Source organism: Macaca mulatta, chromosome 3 (assembly GCF_049350105.2).
Source record: "Macaca mulatta isolate MMU2019108-1 chromosome 3, T2T-MMU8v2.0, whole genome shotgun sequence".
Lineage (NCBI taxonomy): Eukaryota > Metazoa > Chordata > Mammalia > Primates > Cercopithecidae > Macaca > Macaca mulatta.
In genome coordinates, this window is record NC_133408.1 from 43,574,378 (window position 1) to 43,594,637 (window position 20,260).

A 20,260-nucleotide genomic window follows, 5' to 3' on the forward strand; every position below is an offset into this window, starting at 1 on the left:
TTTTTGTAAAAAAAAAAAAAAAAAAAAAAAAAAAATATTAATTTAAACCCACAACTTTGAAAACTGTTTAATAAAGAACATTTTAGCCGGGCGCGGTGGCTCACGCTTGTAATCCCAGCACTTTGGGAGGCCGAGGCAGGTAGATCACCTGAGGTTGGGAGTTCAAGACCAGCCTGACCAACATGGAGAAACCCCGTCTCTACTAAAAATACAAAATTAGCCGGGGTGGTGGCACATGCCTGTAATCCCAGCTACGAGGGAGGCTGAGGCAGGAGAATCGCCTGAACCCAGGAGGTGGAAGTTGCGGTGAGCCGAGATCGCGCCATTGCACTCCAGCCTGGGCAAAAAGAGCGAAACTCTGTCTCAAAAAAAAAAAAAAAGAACATTTTAAGTAAAACGGTCGGGCACGGTGGCTCACGCCTGTAATCCCAGCACTTTGGGTGGCCAAGGCGGGTGGATCACTAGAGGTCAGGAGTTCAAGACCAGCCTGGCCAACATGGTGAAACCCCATCTCCACTAAAAATACAAAAAGATAGCCAGGCATGGTGGTGCGTGCCTGTAATCCCAGGTACTCAGGAGGCTGAAGTAGGAGAATCACTTGAACCCGGGAGGGCGGAGGCTGCAGTGAGCCGAGATGATGCCACTGCACACCAGCCTGGGTGATAGAGGGAGACTGTCTCAGAAAAAAAAACAAAAAAAGCATGAACCGCAGTCAGCCTACGAGAGTGAATCTCAGTGTTTTTGCCAAAGCTAGCAAGAAAGAGGTGGCGTCTTTTGTGAGGCTGCTGAGCAGGCCCAGGGATCTGGGAGGAATTGACAGACCACGCCCCCCAACCCAATGAAGACGGTTAAGCGACAGTAAGTCGGCCTTGAATGAGGCCAACAGAGAGAAAAGTCGAACAAGAGGGAAGGAGATAGGGACACAGAGAGAGAGACTAGGGAAGGTCCTGTGTAGGAGAAGAGAAACTTGGTTTCTTGGCTTGAACACCTAGATCCAGCCATACCTGAAATTACCTAATTACTGCTGGACTTCAGTTCCAAGAGCCAATTAATTCTCTCCTGCCTAAACCAATTTAAATAAGAGTTTCTGTTCCTTGCAACCCAAGAAATCCTGCTAAAATACACCATTGATAGAATGCGAAATTTCGCCACCAGAAAACCTACAGACCGGCTGCACAGTGCAAACACACTTAACATGCCACTCAACAGGACACTTAAAAATGCTCAAGATGGAACATTTTGTTATGTGTATCTTATCACAATTGTTTTAAAAAACGAATATGAATAAACCACATTCCCAGTTTTTCATAATTTAAAAATCTTATTAAAAAATGTTTAAGGGGTTGGGCACAGTGGCTCACACCTATAATCCCAGTACTGTGGGAGGTCGAGGCAGGCAAAAATCGCTTGAGTCCAGGAGTTTGTGACCAGACTGGGCAACACAGCAAGACCCCATCTCTAAAAAAAAAAAAAAAAAAAATCTTTTAAAAAAGTTAGCTGGGCAGGGTGGTGGATGCCTGTAGCCCAAGCTACCTGGGAGGCTGGGAAGGGAAGATCACTTGAGCCCAGGAGTTTGAGGCTGCAGACAGCTAAGACTGTGCCACTGCACTCCAGTCTGGGCAACATAGCAAGACCCCGTTGCCACAAAAATAAAATTCACAAATCTGCAGAACTCAGAGGTTGCGCACTCTCACCTATCTCCTGGCTCCTCCTCTCCAGCTCCAGCTCTGCGATCTCACTCAGCAGGGTGATGCCGTGCAGGAAGCTCTGCTCCAAGACAAGGCTCTCAGCTGCTTCCAGCTTCTCCAAGGCCTGGGCTCCAGCAGCACCCGGGGAGGGCAGAGGCCTGGCCTGGGGCAGCTCCGCAGCCGCCGCCAGGGCGTTCATGCCAGCCAGTGGGTCCTCTAGACTGGGCAGGAACTGGTCAGAGCTTGCCTCTTCCAGGTAGCAGGTGCTGCCAGGCACAGGCACAGCCTCTTGGGGCTCCAGGCTCGGGCACTGTCCCTCCCCGGCGGGCACGTCACAGTCTGACATTTCTAGGGTGGGCTGGGACTCGCTTGGTGCCACTTGCGCCAGGCCTTCCTCGGGCACTGCCTCCACCACGGGCACCGCCACAGGCACCTCCACCGGCTCCTCCTTGGCCTCCACCAGCGTCTCGGGTGTCAGCTGCACCCCCAGGTCCAGGGCGGCAGTGCAGGGTTCTGTCCGGCCTGGGGAATCCACCCGTGGTTCAGGCCCCTCCACAAAGTCTGGGCACTCGGAGGGCTCTGCGCAGCTCTGCCCAGTGGCACTCAGCGCCTGGGCCTCCAACAGGCCACCTCCACAACCCCCTGTAGGGCTGGGGGTAGCCATGGCTTCCGCGGCGGGCAGTGGCAGTGGCGACTCCAGAGGCGGCAGTTCTGTGGGGCCCTCGTCCATGTCCTCCACCTCTGCCTTCACCTCCCGCTCAGCCAGCGGTTCTTCCTCCGGGCCCTCCCGCAGCGGCTCTGTGATCTTGGAGGGCGACAAGCGGATGGGCTTGTCTTCGGGTGAGAGTGCCAGGCGCTCGGGCCCATCAGCCGGGAGCGGCACGTCGGGGGCCAGGCCATCCGCATCGGCGGCTGCCGTGGGCTGCAGCAGGAAAGGGTAGGGCCTCCCGTAGTGTGGTGGCAGGGCTTGGAACGGGTACCTGGGCGGGATATCTGCCAAGAACACAGGGGTCAGCATGGGAGCCCTAGGATCTCATATCCCATGTCCCCATTGACACCGCCCACCACCCCAGAGACGCGGGACACAGCTGCCCTCTGCTCACCCAGCTGCAGGGCTGGGAGCTGTTCTAGGTGGGATCTCCGAGACCCCAGGGCCATGCAGCGGCCCCACAGTGAAAAATCAGCCACCTTCCTGTCCCCAGGGTCTTGTGGTGTTGAAGGCAGAGAACCACAGTTGTTTCTCTCGTCCCTTTCCCACTCCGCACCCAGCACAAGGCTAGAGCAGAAGCAAACACTTCATGAGGTCTGCAAAGGCCTACAACTGCCTTTACCCACCTTGTGTGGTCTGGCTTCCACTCCCCACGAACCTGCTGCTCCACCCCATTAAAGCAGTTGTTCAAAACGTAACAGCAAGGCCAGGTGTGGTGGGCCACGCCTGTAATCCCAGCACTTTAGGAGGCTAAAGTGGGATGATTGCTTGAGATCAGAAGTTCAAGACCAGTCTGGGCAAAAGTGAGACCCTATTTCTTTCTTTTTTTTTTTTTTGAGATGGAATTTCACTCTTGTCGCCCAGGCTGGAATGCAATGGCGCCATCTCGGCTCACTGCAACCTCTGCCTCTTGGATTCAAGCGATTCTCCTGCCTCACCCTCACGAGCAGCTAGGACTACAGGCATGAGCATGAGCCACCACGCCTGGCCAATTTTTTTTTTTAGATGGAGTCTCGCTCTGTCACCCAGGCTGGCTGGAGTACAGTGGCACGATCTCAGCTTACTGCAAGCTCCGCCTCCTGGGTTCACGCCCTTCTCCTGCCTCAGCCTCCCGAGTAGCTGGGACTGCAGGCACCCGCCATCATACCTGGCTAAATTTTTTTTTTTTTTTTGTATTTTTAGTAGAGATGGGGTTTCACCATGTTAGCCAGGATGGTCTCCATCTCCTGACCTCATGATCTGCCCGCCTTGGCTTCCCAAAGTGCTGGGATTATAGGCGTGAGCCGCTGCGCCCGGCTGTGCCCAGCTAATTTTTTATATTTTTAGTAGAGACAGGGATTCACCATGTTGGCCAGGCTGGTCTCAAACTCCTAAACTCAAGTGATCCACCCGCCTCAGCCTCCCAAAGTGCTGGGATTATAGGAGTGAGCCACTGTGCCTGGCCTGCAAAACTCCATCTCTACAAAGAAAAATTAGCTGGTCATGGTGGTGCACCCCTGTAATCCCAGCTACTTGGGAGGCAAAGGTGGACAGATCACTTGAGCCTGCGAGATCAAGACTGCAGTGAGTTATGATGGCACCACTGCACTTCAGACTGGGTGACAGAGTGAGACCCTATCTCAAAACAAAATACAACAGCAGGGCTAGCTGCAGTGGCTCAAGCCTACAATCCCAGCACTTCGGGAGGCCAGGGTAGGAGGATTGCTTGAGCCCAGGAGATCAAGATCAGCCTTGGCAACAAAGCAAGACACATCTGTATGAATATAAAAAATAAGTTGGCCGGGCGTGGTGGCTCACGCCTGTAATCCCAGCACTTTGGGAGGCTGAGGTGGGTGGATCACCTGAGATTGAGAGTTCAAGACCAGCCTGACCAACATGGAGAAACCCCGTCTCTACTAAAAATACAAAATTAGCCGCGTGTGGTGGCACATGCCTATAATCCCAGCTACGAGGGAGGCTGAGGCAGGAGAATCATTTGAACCTGGGAAGCGGAGGTTGCAGTGAGCCGAGATTGCACCACTGCACTCCAGCCTGGGCAACAAGAGTGAAACTCAGTCTCAAAATTAAATCAATAAATAAAAATAAATAAACAGCCAAGTCCAGTGATGCGTGCCTATGGTCCCAGCTGCTTGGGAGGCTGAGGCAGGAGGATCACTTGAGCCCAGATGTTCAAGGCTGCAGTGAGCTGTGATTGTACCACTGTAGTACAAGCTTGCGTGACACAGTGAGGATCCCATCTCAAAAAAAAAAAAGAAAAAGAAAAAGAAAAAGGAATAGCAACCCAGTTCTGTCCCCAGGTATAATCTCCCTGAGAGTAGGGCTGTGTGCCCCTGATTCTCTGCACCACTCCCAGCCCAGCAGCTGGAGGCACACAAAAGGAAACTGACAAAGGAGAGACAGGCGCCAGGCCAAGCTCAGTAACTGCCACCACTGACCCGAGCTCACCCAGCCTTGGTGCCAGAATCTGAATTTGAACCAAAGTCCTCCCAAGCACGCGCTCACATGCCTAACATCCCCCAGGAAGGAAGAACACAGTCCCAGCCCCCAAAGCCACCTGCTGCAATGCCACCTGATGCAGAAGACGGGAAGAGTGGGTGTGTGCATGCGACCCACGGAACGGGCGTCCCTGGACCATCATCACCAAAGTAGAACTTAGTGCTGACTGCATACTGAGTATGTGACAGGTGTGGCTCGGTTGAAAGCTCAGAACAACTTGTCCTGAAGCAGTTTCTAATATTTCGCCCATTTCCCTGACACTACTGCTGAGAAGGGGCCGGGGAGAGGCTGGATGTGACTGTGGGCTCCTGTGTTCGTCTCAGTGTCTGGCGGCGGGTCTGGTACGCAGGAGGTGCTCCGTGGAGTTGGAATGAATGAACGACCGAATGGGTCAATGAAGAGATGGGTGAGCAGTTTTACCGTGCCAGGGCCAGAGTGAGACCCTGAGGGTCTCGGCTGCATCCTACCTGAGAAAAGGGCCTGGAAGGGGCTGGGGGCTTCCTTCTCCAACTCCAAGTCTTTCTTCTCGACCACATTCTCGGGAGCCTCCTCCTTGCGGGTGATACCTGGGGTGGGTGGCGGGGAAGCGGGCGGCGGGCTGGTGGGGTGGGAGCTGGGGGTGGCGGGGTAGGCATAGGTGGGTGGCTTGGACACGTCCTCCAGCTTCTGGATGACCTTGGCCTTCAGGGCAGCCACAGGGGATGCGCGGGGTGATGGTGGCGGGCTCACAGCCTTGCCATAGGTGCCCGCGGGGCCGGCGGTCAGGCCGGGGGGCTTCCGCGGCAGCAGCCCGGGGCCAGCAGTGGCCAGGCCAGCCTTGCCCGCAGCCTCCAAGCCCCGCTTGCTCCCCTTCTCTTCCATCTCCGCCCGGTGCTCCTGCGCCTTCAACCGCTCCTGCTGGGGAGGGGCCGGCAGGCAGGGTCAGCACGGCACGAGTTCCCTGCCCCACACCCCTGCACCTGCCCTGTCCCCCTAGGGTCCCCCAGCCCAAGGAGAACCTCATGCAGGGCCTGGGGTCCAGGCTGCCCACCCCCTCCCAGGCTGGAGACGGAGGACATTCCATCCCAGTCCATGTGTCACAAGCACAGCATTCCATGCAGAACCCCAAAAGGCAGGGCTGGGGGTGAGGAGCTCTGGTGGGGCCCTTTGAACCAGGGCTGATGGGGGACCTCCACCAGGACCCCGGCCCTGCAGGGACCCTCACAGTCAGGGCAGGGGGGCCACCCCTCGATGGCATTGGGACAGATGCCTTCACGGAGCGCTCACTACCTGCTCAACCTTCCTGCTTCACTGCATCATCATTTTATGGTCTCACAATGCCCCAAAGCGGAAAGCAGGAGCCCAGGCATGTCTCTTATGAGGAAATGGGAGGGAGTCGGCTCCGTGACCACCAGTGCCTACCTGGGCTGGTCAGTCAATACACAAAACACACTAGAGGGCCAGGCATGGTGGCTCACACCTGTAATCCCAGCACTTTGGGAGGCTAAGGCGGGTGGATCACCTGAAGTCAGAAGTTCGAGACCAGCCTGACCAACATGGTGAAACCCATCTCTACTAAAAATACAAAAATTAGCCGGGCGTGGTGGCGCATGCCTGTAATCCCAGCTACTTGGAGGCTGAGGCAGGACAATCGCTTGAACCCGGGAGGCGGAGGGTGCGGTGAGCTGAGATCACGCCACTGCACTCCAGCCTGGGCAACAAGAGTGAAACTCCATCTCAAAAAAAAAAAAAAAAATTAGCCATGCAAGATGGCATGCGCCTGTAATTCCAGCTACTCGGGAAGCTGAGACAGGAGAATTGTTTGAACCCAGGAGGTGGAGGTTGCAGTGACCCGAGATCGCACCACTGCACTCCAGCCTGGGCGACAGAGCAAGACTCCACTTCAAAAAAACTACACAAACAAACAAAAAACACCAGGATGAAGCGCTCTAAGACAGGCCACTCTCCCGATTACTAAACAGTTACATTTAGCAACCCAAGGACTACACAACGCTAGCATCTGTTTCTAGGAGAGGAAACTTGAAGCCCAGAGAAGTAAAGGTACTTCCCCATGAGCACACAGCCAGGCCTGGCAGAGCTAAGATTCAGAACAGGGGCTCAGGCTCTGAGAGCTCCTTGCTGTATGTACCACCTGGGCCGACTCCTCCAGAGCAGACTCCTCCTGTACCCTATCTTATGGGACCATGCCATCAAGAGACAGCTGGGCCAGGCCTCCTTGTGCCTCTCCAAGAGGCCACCTAGAGAGAAGAGGCCAGGCTGGGCTCAGGCAACAGCGGGAGCCCACTGGACTCCTTCAGCGTCCAATCACCCTTCCCCAGTCCCCAAGGCCACCTCTCTGCCTTGGTTTCCCCCTTGTTCCTGCACCCTGCCCTTCCAGGCTCCATCTACCTCTGTTCACAGCTCCCTCTGCCTGGAGAGCTTTTCCACAGACGGTTCCAGGTCTCTGTTCCAGTGCTGCCTCCACCAGGAAGCCCTCCCTGACCACCTGCCCCTCTGCTGTTTTCTCCCTCCCTGTAACTGTCTGGAGTTTCTGCTGGCTGACTCATCTGCCTCATCACCCATGGGGCCCCCAGAGGGAGCTGCACCTCATCCTCCCCGACTCACCACCAGCTGGGCGCTCCTCTGCAGTTCCAAGGCCTGGGCCGCCTGCTGCTGCAGGTACAGGAACTCCTGCTGCCGCAGGAAGTGCTGCTGCGAGAAGAGCTGCAGCTGCTGTGCATGGTGCAGAGGGCTGCGGCCTGGCGGGTACAGGGCGGGCCAGAGGGGTGGCACGGTGGCCCGCTCCATCAGCTCCGCTGCGGGGACACAGACAGTGTGCTGTACCTGCGGCCTGATGCTGCACCACCATGCCCATTTACAGAGGGGAAGCCGAGGCCAGAGAGGGGCCACACACACAGCGGGGAGCTGGGCTCTGCAGGGCCCCCGGCTGCTCCCTAGGGGCAGGAAGCTTGTCCTGTCCTCCATAGGCCACATGTGCACCCCAGGCCCGGGAACACAGCCCTGTCCACAGGGCTGTCCCCACAGCCTGACAACCAGAGCAGGTCAGCATGCAGACGTGTAAGAGGTCCACTGTGAGGACCCAGGGAACACCTTCTCCCGCCCCTCCCAGTGATCGTCTTTTTTTTTTGAGACGGAGTCTCGCTCTGTTGCCCAGGCTGGAGTGCAGTGGCCGGATCTCAGCTCACTGCAAGCTCTGCCTCCCGGGTTCACGCCATTCTCCTGCCTCAGTCTCCCAAGTAGCTGGGACTACAGGCACCCGCCACCTCGCTCGGCTAGTTTTTTTGTATTTTTTAGTAGAGACGGGGTTTCACCGTGTTAGCCAGGATGGTCTCGATCTCCTGACCTCGTGATCCGCCCGTCTCGGCCTCCCAAAGTGCTGGGATTACAGGCTTGGGCCACCGCGCCCAGCCTCCAGCGGCCTTCGACGTGGATTCGAGGAGACGGTGGCGCCAGGTAAGGGGAATCCCAGCCCCCACCCAGGGCTGCCTGTCTTGCTTCTCTTTGCGGAGTTTTTGGGCAGGAGCTCATTGCAACAAAGACCCCAAGGCTTTATAACGCTGGCAACAGATGTTCTCTCTGAACCCCAGTCCGCCTCCCCAAACCCCGGATCTGCCGGCCGCCACCCCTCAGCGGGAGGCCCTTGGCATCAGAGCCCACCTCGCTGGGCACGGCCAGCCTGGCCCACGGTGGCCACCCAGAGGGTCCACTTACCAAAGTGAGGCAGGTGATCGCTGGGAATGACCACCAGCTGGCCCGACTGGGGGTCCCTGACAAACTGGTAGGCCGATGGCAGGGAGCCTCCAAGGCCGGGTGGGAACGCAGGGGCCATGCCCTGGTGCAGAGATGGGGGGCCCAAGCCTAGGAGGAGAAGCCCAGGCCTGAGTCAGTGCTGGGGGACCCCAGGCGGTTTGTCCTCGGGCGGCCCCAGCCCAGCACCATCTCCCAAGTCCTGAACCTCCTGGGGCCTCCAGTGGAGAAGCCAAGGGACAGGGATGTTCGCTGGCTGCAAAGAACCTCACAGAGCCACCCGCATTGGGCATCTGCCCCGAACAGGTATGGCAGAGGGGCCCCATGAGGCAGAAGCCATTATCATTCCTTCTTCGGACAAAAGTGGAGGCCAGGCCCAGGACCCCCAGGAAACAGCAGGCAGGAGTCAGCCCTGAGCTCTTGTCCTGCACCCGCCCCCTCCCACCCCTCCCTCAGAGAAGGGGAGAGTCCCTGCACCCCACACTCACCGTAGGGGTGTCCGGCGAGCCACATGGATGTGCTGCCCGAGCGGGGTAACCAGGGGTGCGTGGCCAGGTGGGCTGCGGGGTCGGCAGACCAGCGACCCGAGCCCGCCAGCGCCGGGCCCCCTGTCACCATGAGGTTGGGGTTCAGGCCGTTAGGAGCACAGCTGGTAGGGTGCAGGCGGGCCAGGTCAGCCAGCTCCTTACTCTCTCTGGAAGGAGGATCACAGGTGTCAGCGACAGCTCGGACAGCCAGGGGACGAGAGGGAGAAGGGGGTTGCCCCAAGGAACTGTTTGCCACCAGGCCATGAGTCAGGACAACCACTGCTCGGAACTGAAGGGCCTCCCAGGGCCTTCCAGACTCACTGTAAGGGGTCGTGGGGTCATCTGGCCTGGGCAGGGCTGGCCCAGTGCTGAGGATCAGGGCAGCTCCCGCTCTCAGTACCACAGCATCCGTGGGTCAAGGGGCGAAGCCCACCTGGGGTCGTCCAGCTGCCCCTCACCTCCAGGGGCTCCCAGACACCCCCCAGACCCTCAGTCTCCCCCAATGCCCTCACCTGAGCAGCTTCTCCTGATCCCGGTCCAGCCGCGCCCCGAGCAGCCGTTCCTCCCGGTGTCTGGCCCGGTCATCCACACAGTCCTCATCTGCTCGGCCGTGTCCTGCAGGGGGACAGGCGGAAGTGAGCCCCCAGCCAGCGCCCAGCCCACCCCAGACCCACTGGTCCCACTGCCCTCACCCCTCCCTGGGCCCCCCAGAGTCCCAACGGTCCTGCACAGCCATCTGTGCAGTACCTTCACCCCAACACCTTTCCTTATGACACACCAAGCTCCCCCAAACCCCAATCGGGGTTTCTCAGGGCCAGGAATCATCCATCCCTTCTGTCATCCCCCATCCAAAAGGCCTATGTTCCCTAGACAGGCAACCGTGGCAATAATTAGAACAGCAGCCATGGATATTATAAGAAAATGTCGTAAAACCTGTCACGTAACAATGAAACGTGAGGCTAGGTGCACTTGCTAATGCTATTTTACTTTTTTTTTTTTTTTACTTGAGACGGAGTCTCGCTCTGTCGCCCAGGCTGGAGTAAAGTGGCTCGATCTCGGCTCACTGCAAGCTCCGCCTCCCAGTTCACGCCATTCTCCTGCCTCAGCCTCCCGAGTAGCTGGGACTACAGGCGCCCACCACCACGCCCGGCTAATTTTTTTAATATTTTTAGTAGAGACGGGGTTTCACCAGGTTTGCCAGGATGGTCTCGATCTCCTGACCTCATGATCCACCCATCTTGGCCTCCCAAAGTGCTGGGATTACAGACACCGCGCCCAGCCACTAATGCTGTTTTAATGATGGGAAAGCAGATTCTGAGCTGCGGTTTGGTGAGGATAGAGCAGGGTCCAAATGGAAAAAAAACCACAACCCGGTCGGGCGCGGTGGCTCAAGCCTGTAATCCCAGCACTTTGGGAGGCCGAGGCGGGCGGATCACGAGGTCAGGAGATCGAGACCATCCTGGCTAACACAATGAAACCCCATTTCCACTAAAAAAATACAAAAAAAAAATTAGCCGGGCGTGGTGGCGGCGCCTGTAGTCCCAGCTACTCGGGAGGCTGAGGCAGGAGAATGGCGGGAACCCGGGAGGCGGAGCTTGCAGTGAGCCGAGATCGCGCCACTGCACTCCAGCCTGGGCGACAGAGCGAGACTCCGCCTCAAAAAAAAACAAACAAAAAACAAAACAAAAAAAAAAAACCACAACCCAAAAACTAGCCAGACCTGGGTCACATTAAGCCAGGCTGTGGTCCCAACCATGCAGGCCTGTGTGTCCCAAGACAGTTTAAATACACATGGCTAGCTGCGCAAGGTGGCTCACGCCTGTAATCCCAGCACTTTGGGAGGCCAAGGGGGGTGCGGATCACCTGAGGTCAGGAGTTCGAGACCAGCCTAGCCAACATGGCGAAATCCCATCTCTACTAAAAAAATACAAAAATTAGCCGGACGTGGTGGTGTGCGCCCTGCAATCCCAGCTACTCGGGAGGCTGAGGCAGGAGAATCTTTTGAACCCAGGAGGCAGAGGTTGCAGTGAGCCGAGATTGCCCCAGTGCACTCTAGCCTGGACGACAGACAAAACGAGACTCCATCTCAAAAAAAAAAAAAAAAACCCAAATAAAAATTTAGACAGGCATCGTGGCATGCACCAGTAGTCCCAGCTACTCGGGAGGCTGAGGTGGGAGGATCGCTTGTGCCTAGGAAGTCGAGGCTACAGCGATTCCCTATCATGATTGCACCACTTCACTCCAGCCTGGGTGACAGAGCGAGACCCAGACTCTAAAGAAAAAATAATTAAGACAGAAAAGTAAACCCAAAGAACATTATCCACTTGGGTGGAGGGGGTGGCCTTGGCCCCCAGAGTGGGAGATGCCACCAGGCTCACCCATCCCTGTCCCTCCCCATGGCCAGCCCCTGAGTCCCAGGCCTGGCACATGGATGGTCACCAGAGGAGAGGGGACGGGGAGCGGTGGAGTGGCAGGAGCCCCGTCTGTCCCTCTCGGTCCCTCCTCGTCCCTGCCACCCCCTGCCCTGGGCCCCTCTTTGAGTGTTTAACACTATGAGCCAGAGATGGGACACACCGGACAGGCGAGGGCATGGGAGGAAGCTGAGCACCACGGCAGAGGCCACCAGGTGTGCAGCTCAGAAACCTGCCCGTCGGCTCCCGGGTGCCACTCGCACAGGCTGAGGCATGGTTGATACTCCCCTCGGGGCCGGCCTTCCCAGAGCTGCCAGGAAGAGGGGTGGGCTGGGAGCTAGGTCCTCCTACCCAGGGCTACTGCGGGCAGATACCGGCCATCAGCCACCCCCAAGGGCCCAGTCCAGCACTGCCAGCAGCAGTGTCAGGGGCTCAGCCCCCAGCACAGAGACACTATCCTTCTGCTGGAGACAAGGTCCCCACCCAGCTGCCCTAGCTGGGGTCTACAGTGGCTCCACAGCCATGACCCTAATGGGTGAGGAACCTTGGAATCAAGCTTCTCCTCTCATCTCTCCCTTCCCACACCCCCAAATACCGGGAGCTCCTAATGAGCAGTGCCCCAGGCTCAGCAGAATGGCTCACACCTGTAATCCCAGCACTTTGGGAGGCCGAGGTGGGAGGATCACTGGAGTCCAGGAGTTTGAGACCAACCTGGGGAACACAGTGAGTCCCCAACTCTACAAAAACATAAAAAATTAGCCAGGAGGAAGGTGGGAATCCACCCGTCCCAGAAGCAGAAGAAAGGAACCCAGAGAGGGGCACAGTCATGCCGGCCCAGATGCCTGCAGGACCGAGTGTATGGAGGGACAGCTGAGCAGCCCGGCACCAGGAGGGGCATGTCGATGAGGGCGGCTGGACATGGGCCTCCAGGCCCACCTGGACCTCCAACAACAGTGTCGCTCCTGTATCAAAGGAGAACCTGAGCTCACAAGGCACCCCTTAGTCTGGACTGAAAGGGGCCCTGGCTGGGGACCTCACGGGGAAACTGAGGCCCAGAAGGGCAGTGACAGGTCTCGGGCAGGACTGGGACAACAGAGGGCCACCCCAGAGTCCCACAGCTGTGCTGAGAAATCGGGTCATGAGCTCAAGCTTCTTTCTCCCAGGGGAGACAGCCGTTCCAGCTTACAGAATCCCGGAGGCTCAGCCACCTGAAGGGGCCACCCTCACGTCCCCTGGCTCCTCCTGGAGTCTGGGACAAATTTTGAGCACAGGGCACTCCTGGTACCCCCAGAAGAGGCGGGCACTGAGCGTGCAGCCTGGGCTCAGCCCCAAGTCCTCTGTGCCCCCGACTGTCCCAGCTGTCACTGCGAATGGTCTCAGGGGCTTCCATCCTGGGCGCCACCTGCCACCGAAGCCAGTCTACTCGCCAGCCCCCTCTCAGAGCACCTGCCCCCCTCAGGGCCTCAAGGGTCACAGCCCCAGGCTGCTCCCTGCAAATGTGGTTGGCCTCTGAAGAGATATAGTGAGCCCTCTGTCCCCTACCCCTGCCAGGCTCCTGCTCTACCCTCCTCACTCTGTCGCCCCCCCCATCTGCTCTAATCCTGGTCCCATCTGTCACCCCATGGGGCCAAGTGGGGACCTGGCTGGCCCCTCAAGGGTGCCCCACCCTCTCTGCACATGTCACACTCATCCCTTCCCCACCTCTGGGCCACATACACACCATTCCCACCACCTGGACCTCCACCATCAGAGCTCAGCTTCAAGTGCCACCTCCTCCAGGAAGCCCCCCCGACCACCTCTGCTCCATCACGCTTCTCTTGATTCCACACAGCTATTCTGCTTATTGAACACTATCTGTGTTCTAAAGGCTGCAGTGAGCCATGACAGAACCACTGAACTCCAACCTGGGCGACGGAGTGAGACCTTGTCTCCAAAAAAAGAAAAAAAGAGAGAAAGAATAGAAAAAAAGAAGGAAAGACTGAAAGAAAGAGAAGTAAACTCAGGTCGGGCATGGTGGTTCACGCCTGGAATCCCAGCACTTTGAGAGGCCGAGGTGGGCGGATCACCCAAGGTCAGAAGTTCAAGACCAGAGTGGCTAACATGGTGAAACCCTGTCTCTACTAAAAATACAAAAATTGGCCGGGCACGGTGGCTCAAGCCTGTAATCCCAGCACTTTGGGAGGCCGAGACGGGTGGATCACAAGGTCAGGAGATCGAGACCATCCTGGCTAACCCAGTGAAACCCCGTCTCTACTAAAAAATACAAAAAACTAGCCAGGCGAGGTGGCGGGCGCCTGTAGTCCCAGCTACTCGGGAGGCTGAGGCAGGAGAATGGCGTAAACTCGGGAGGAGGAGCTTGCAGTGAGCTGAGATCCGGCCACTGCACTCCAGCCTGGGCGACAGAGCGAGACTCCGTCTCAAAAAAACAAAACAAAACAAAACAAAACAAAAATTAGCTGGGCATGGTGGCAGGTGCCTGTAATCCCAGCTATTCAGAAGGCTGAGGCAGGAGTATCACTTGAACCTGGGAGAGGGAGGTTGCAGTGAACCAAGATCACACCACTGCACTCCAGCCTGGGCGACAGAGCCAGACTCCATCAAATAAATAAAATAAAATAAAAATAAATTAAAAATAAGATAAAGTGGATAAATAAACAGAGGCTGTCCCTGTGCCCAGTAGGGCACCAGGCCACTTTGCACACATGAACTCAATCACCATCAACCCAGGAGGCAGATCCCAGCCCTCATCCCTATCTTCCAGATGAGGAAGCTGAGGCACAGGGAGATAAAGAAACACGCCCAGGTCACAAGACTAACATGGACGCGTCATGGCTGGGATCAGCGTCCAAGTCGGCCCTGCTGACTGCCAACATACACGGCCCCATGTAGGGAGTGCCACACGGCCCTGTCTAGCCACGTCACTGCTGTCCCCTATCTGCAGGCCGCCCAGAGGCCCAGCCCCACCCCAGGGCCCATGGTGGGGTGAGGGTGTCGTGCAGCAAAAGCCCCCCAGTCTGCAGCGCTAACGACCCCCATCACAGGTCACACGCCCCACACTGCAGCCATTAGGAGCCCGAGGATCACGCAGAGGCCCCGTTCCCATGGCAACCCCTTCCTGGCCTCTCTCTGAACAGCTCCAGATCGGGTTGCTCTCCAGGGGTCCGGGGAAGTGGATGGTGGGGGGGCCGTGAAGGGATAGAGGCCCTTCATGGCTTGTCACCAACACCATGGCGTACACCTGGCTCTGCACCCCCAGCCACCCCCTGTGATGCTGGAGGTGGGGACATCCCCACAGCCCCTCCCTCCCAGACCTGGTCCCACCCTAGAGGTGATGGGCCAGTGAAGAGGTGGGAGAGACAAAGCTCAGCTCAGGGTTCCCCACTCAGCCTTGCCTCATCCCTGCAGGCCTCAGTCTCCCCATCTGTGAACGGGGAGAGTAACAGCCCCTCCTCTGCACAGGTCCACGTCCTCACAGGAGGCCTCATGGAGCTGTCTGTTCATACAGGCTGCTGGCTCAATGGCAATGATTGCTTTCTTTTCTGGGGGGCGGTTGGGGGACAGGATCTTACTCTGTCACCCAGGTTGGAGCGCAGTGGTGCAATCTCACTGCAGCCTCGACCTGCTGGGCTCAAGTGATCCTCCCCTGCCTCAGCCTCCCTGTAGCTGGGACTACAGGTGCCACGCCACTATGCTCGGATCGTTTATTTTTATTTTATTATTATTATTATTTTTTTGAGGTGGAGTCTCACTCTGTCACCCAGGCTGGAGTGCAGTGGCATGATCTCAGCTCACTGCAACCTCCACCTCCCGGATTCAAGCGATTCTCTGCCTCAGCCTCCCAAGTAGCTGTGATTACAGGCGCCCGCCACCACGCCCTGCTAATTTTTTTGGTATTTTTAGTAGCGATGGGGTTTCACCCTCTTGGCCAGGCTGGTCTTGAACTCCTGACCTTGTGATCCACGCGCCTCAGCCTCCCAACGTGCTGGGATTATAGGCGTGAGCCACCGTGCCTGGCTTTTTTTTTTTTTTTTTTTTTTTTTTTAGAGCTGGGGTTTCACTGTGTTGCCCACGCTAGTCTCCAACTCCTGAGCTCAAGCGATCTACCCACCTTGGCCTCCCAAAGAGCTGGAATTACAGGCATGAGTCGCTGCATCTAGCAAGGATGACTCTTAGGGTTCCTGGGTTCTCGGGCATGGGGGCTCTGACTGCGTGGGGCTCACAAATGTAGGTAATGCCTGTCCTTCATCCATCTCAAGGTCCAAGACAGCCTGAGGCCAGACCTAGATCCTATGTGAGGACAGGAGGACCCAGGGCTCCCCTGCACAGGCAGGCGCACTCTAAGACCCTAATGCCTAAATATGAGCAGATGAGAGAGAGGCCCACTATGTGCCCGTCAGCCTACCTGGCATCAAGCAGATGAGCTGCCCCCAGAGCCGAGAGGGCTCAAGGCTCTTGTTCGAGGTTACGTAGCTACAAAGGGCAGAGCCTGGACTTAAAACCATTGACAGAGGCAGAGGGCTTGCTCCAAAAAGCAAGAGACTGGGGCGAGACCCCAGGAGACCAGGGTGACAACCTGACTGTCCTCAGCTGGGAGAACTGCCCAGGCACAGGCACCCCAGTGCGTCTCTCTCCTCCCTCCTTTCAAAGCTGCTCAGCATTCAGACTGGGCTGCCCAGAGAGAAATGACCACTTCTTATGGGATTTTTTTTTTTAAGGACAGAAAGAATCCAGCCACGTACTTTTTTATCCTTTTAGAGACGGGGTCTCACTCTGTTGCCCAGACTGGAGTGCAGTAGTACAAGCATAGTTCAGTGCAGCCCTGACCTCCCGGGCTCAAACTATCCTCCGACTTCAGCCTCCTGAGTAGCTGGGACTTACAGACACACCAGCATACCCAGATGATTTTTTTATTTTTTATTTTTTCATTTTTTGAGGTGGAGTTTCGCTCTGTTGCCCAGGCTGGAGTGCAATGGCACGATCTCAGCTCACTGCAACTTCCTCCTCCCGGGTTCAAGCGATTCTCCTGCCTCAGCCTCTCAGATAGCTGGGATTACAGGTATGTGCCACCATGCTCGGCTAATTTTGTATTTTTAGTTAGTAGAGATGCGGTTTTACCACGTTAGCCAGGCTGATCTCAAACTCCTGACCTCGGGTGATCCACCTGCCTCGGTCTACCAAAGTGCTGGGATTGCAGGTTTGAGCCACCACGCCCAGACTATTTTTATTTTATTTTTTGTAGAGACAAGGTCTTGCTAGGTTGCCCAGGCTGGCCTTAAACTCCTAAGCTCAAGTGATCCTCCTACTTTGGCCTTCCGAAGTGCTGGGATTACAGGCGTGAGCCACCATGCCCGGCCCCCAACCAGTCACCTACTTTCAAACATCAGCACCAACAGAGAAGGGCGGCTTCAGATAAATCCCCAAACATCTCATCCCAAACTTCTGGCACACCCTCCCTCCCTCTCTCACATTCACATTGTCCCCCTCCCCTCCACACACACACATTCACGGCCTCTTGGACACAGACAGGTACTCTGGGATCTCAGATGGACTCCACTGACCGTGAGCCCCCAACAAAGGTGCCACCCCATGCGACAGGAGGATCCTTCCAGAGAAAGGCTCAAAGAGATCTCCTGCCTCCCAGGGCCCCCCAGCCCCAAAGCTCTGGGCAGGAGACTTTTCTATCACCAAGCTGGCCACCTCCAATCCAAGGGCTATTGGCCGCTTCCTCCTTCTGTCCCAGAATAAGGCCGATTCTCGTGCAAAGCCCCAGGGTCAGAGTGTAGCGGGGTTTCCCTGGCTCCCCGGAGCTCCACACAGGACCGTGTGCTCATTCAGTCAGTCAGCAAACACTCACTGAGCATCGCTCACTGAGCCAGTCCTGCTGGATGAAGAGAATTCCAAGACAAGCCTGACAGAGCCCCACCTCCCAACTCAAAATCCAAAGACTCCAGGGCCATCCCCAGAAGGCAGGAGCATCTGGAGCTCGGCCAAAGCAGCCCCCATCCAAGGTGGCTCCACGGGGAGGTGAAGGCACAGAGGATGAGGAGATGTGGCCGTGCAGGAAGTGGGAAGGGCGCTGCAGGCAGGAGGTCCAGCATCACATACCCAGGACCGGCTGGGGCACGCGTCAAGGTGGTGGGAAAGTGACACAGCTGGCCGGGCGCAGTGGCTCACGCCTGTAATCCCAGCACTTCGGAAGGCCAAGGCGGGCAGATCTCTTGAGGTTAGGAGTTCGAGACCAGCCTGACCAACATAGTGAAACCCCATCTCTACCTAAAAAATACAAAATTAGCTGGGCGTGGTGGCAGGTGCCTGTGACCCCAGCTACTCATGAGGCTGAGGCAGGAGAATCACTTGCACCCGAGAGGCAGAGGTTGCAGTGAGCCAAGATCGTGCCACTGCATTCCAGCCTGGGCAACAGAGCAAAACTCTGTTTCAAAAAAATAAAAAAGCCGGATGCGGTGGCTCATGCCTGTAATCCCAGCACTTTGGGAGGCCAAGGCGGGCGGATTACTTGAGGTCAGGAGTTTGAGACTGGCCTGGCCAACATGGTGAAACCCTGTCTCTACTAAAAAATACAAAAATTAGCCAAGTGTGGTGGCACGTGCCTGTAGTCCCAGCTACTTGGGAGGCTGAGGCAGAAGAACCGCTTGAACCCGGGAGGCGGAGGTTGCAGTGAGCTGAGATCGTGCCACTGCACTCCAGCCTGGGTAACAGAGCAAGACTCCGTCTCAAAAAAAAAAAAAGTAACACAAGTAGGAGATTCAGCCAGAGAGGCCCAGACTCCCATCCTCAGAGTAGCGGGTCGGGGTGGACTCTGGGAGGGGAACACAGAGTGGCATCTACAGGGTCCTCTGCAGCCATGGTGTACACGAACATTGGGGAGGCAGGGCTGGTGTGACGAGGGTGGCCTGTGCCCTCCTGGGCTGTCTGGGAAAACAAGGTTGAGACAGTGGAAGTAGGAGGTGGTGGTGACAGGACCCAGCCATGCCACTTGCCATGGACCAAGGTCCAAGCCCAGGTAGGCCTGGAAGGCCAGGCTGGGGAAGGACGGAGCCCCAGAAGATAGGCACCCATGGTGCCTATGCAGCCTGCAGTAGTAGAGTCTGGGACACGAAGGGAAAGGAGTCCTGTGGGTGCCACAAACAAGGACCCAGACACTGGGACAGGTGTGAGCTCCCAGCAAGTGAGCATGGGACGTGGGCTGGGCTCAGGGGGCTGGGGGCAGAGGCTGACTGTCAAGAAGTCCCACGAGCTAGAAGCAGCCGAACATCACTTCCCTGGCCCTTACTCCAGCCTGCAACCTCACACCACGCAGGCTAAACACAGTCTCAGGCGGGGGTCTTGGCTCAACAGTGGGCCACCTTCCGGACAGACCAAGTCAGGAGTTCCAACAAACACACCTCAGATGTGAACTCCCCCCAAAATCCCAGGAGGAATCCCAACAGCAAACTAGACAAGAAGGGACACAGGAAATTTGACTGCCAGCCAAGCTCTGCAGAAACGCTCAAAACTTACAGAAATGCACTATCCTCCCCTACTGAAATTATCAACCTTCTTATTCTTTTAATTTTAGTTTTATTTTTTCCTGAGATAGGGTTTCATTCTGTCACCCAGGCCTGCCTGGCAGCAACAGTTTAAAAAAATAAAAACTCAAGTTGTGGTCGGGCACAGTGGTGGTGGCCACCCCTGTAAGTAAGCCCAGCAATTTGGGAGGCCAGAGCAGGAACACTTGAGGCCAGGAGTTCGAGACCAGCCTGGGCAACACAAGAGGACCCTGTCTCTACAAAAAAATGAAAAAATTGGCTGGGCCCGGTGGCTCGCGCCTGTAATCCCAGCACTTTGGGAGGCCAAGGCAGGCAGATCACCTGAGGTCAGGAGTCTGAGACCAGCCTGGCCAATATGGCAAAACCCCATCTCTACTTAAAATACAAAAATTAGCCAGGCGTGGTGATGCACGCCTGTAATCCCAGCTACTGGGGAGATTGAGGCAGAATTGCTTGAACCCAGGAGGTGGAGATTGCAGTGAGCCAAGATGGCACCACAGTACTCCAGTGTGGGCAACAGTGCAAGACTCTGTCTCCAAAAACAAAAAGAAAAAGAAAAAATTAGTCAGGTGTGGTGGCACATACCTGCGGTCCCAGATACTTGGGAGGCTGAGGCGGGAGGATCACTTGAACCCAGGAGGTCAAGGCTACACTAAGCTATGATTGCACCACTGCACCACAGCCTGTGTGACAGAGCAAGACCCTATCTCTAAGACAAAATAATAATTTATAAACTAAAAAATAAAACAGGCCGGGCGCAGTGGCTCATGCCTGTAATCCCAGCACTTTGGAAGGCCAAGATGGGTGGGTCACCTGAGGTCAGGAGTTTGAGACCAGCCTGACCAACTTGGAGAAACCGTCTCTACTAAAAATACAAAATGAGCCGAGCATGGTGGCGCATGCCTGTAATCCTAGCTACTCGGGAGGCTGAGCCAGGAGAATCACTTGAACTTGGGAGGCGGAGGTTGCCATGAGCTGAGATCCTGCCACTGGATTCCAGCCTGGGCAACAAGAGCGAAACTCTGTTTCAAAAATAAATACATAAATAAAACAATTCTGAAGAATCCAAAATATAACAGAGACTCATAAACCGCTTACAGGCACGTAAACTCTCTACCTAAAAAGTCACTCAGGT

The 20,260-nt window shown here is 56.3% G+C and overlaps 1 protein-coding gene across 17 annotated transcripts in view; it reads right to left on the reverse strand.

Annotated features, from left to right (window-relative positions):
* The window catches only part of TNRC18 (trinucleotide repeat containing 18), a 125,776-nt gene that overhangs the window by 66,596 nt on the left and 38,920 nt on the right, over positions 1-20,260 (reverse strand). For 11 of the 17 annotated variants that reach the window (XM_077996081.1, XM_028845099.2, XM_077996085.1 and 8 more), the window contains 6 exons: positions 9,680-9,782; positions 9,129-9,334; positions 8,605-8,751; positions 7,498-7,688; positions 5,361-5,790; positions 1,695-2,681 (listed from right to left, as the gene is read on the reverse strand). In XM_077996081.1, the coding sequence (XP_077852207.1) occupies positions 1,695-2,681; positions 5,361-5,790; positions 7,498-7,688; positions 8,605-8,751; positions 9,129-9,334; positions 9,680-9,782 (2,064 nt within the window). The remainder of the gene's footprint in view (positions 1-1,694; positions 2,682-5,360; positions 5,791-7,497; positions 7,689-8,604; positions 8,752-9,128; positions 9,335-9,679; positions 9,783-20,260) is intronic. The other 6 variants (XM_077996086.1, XM_077996084.1, XM_077996079.1 and 3 more) reach the window with 1 other exon arrangement.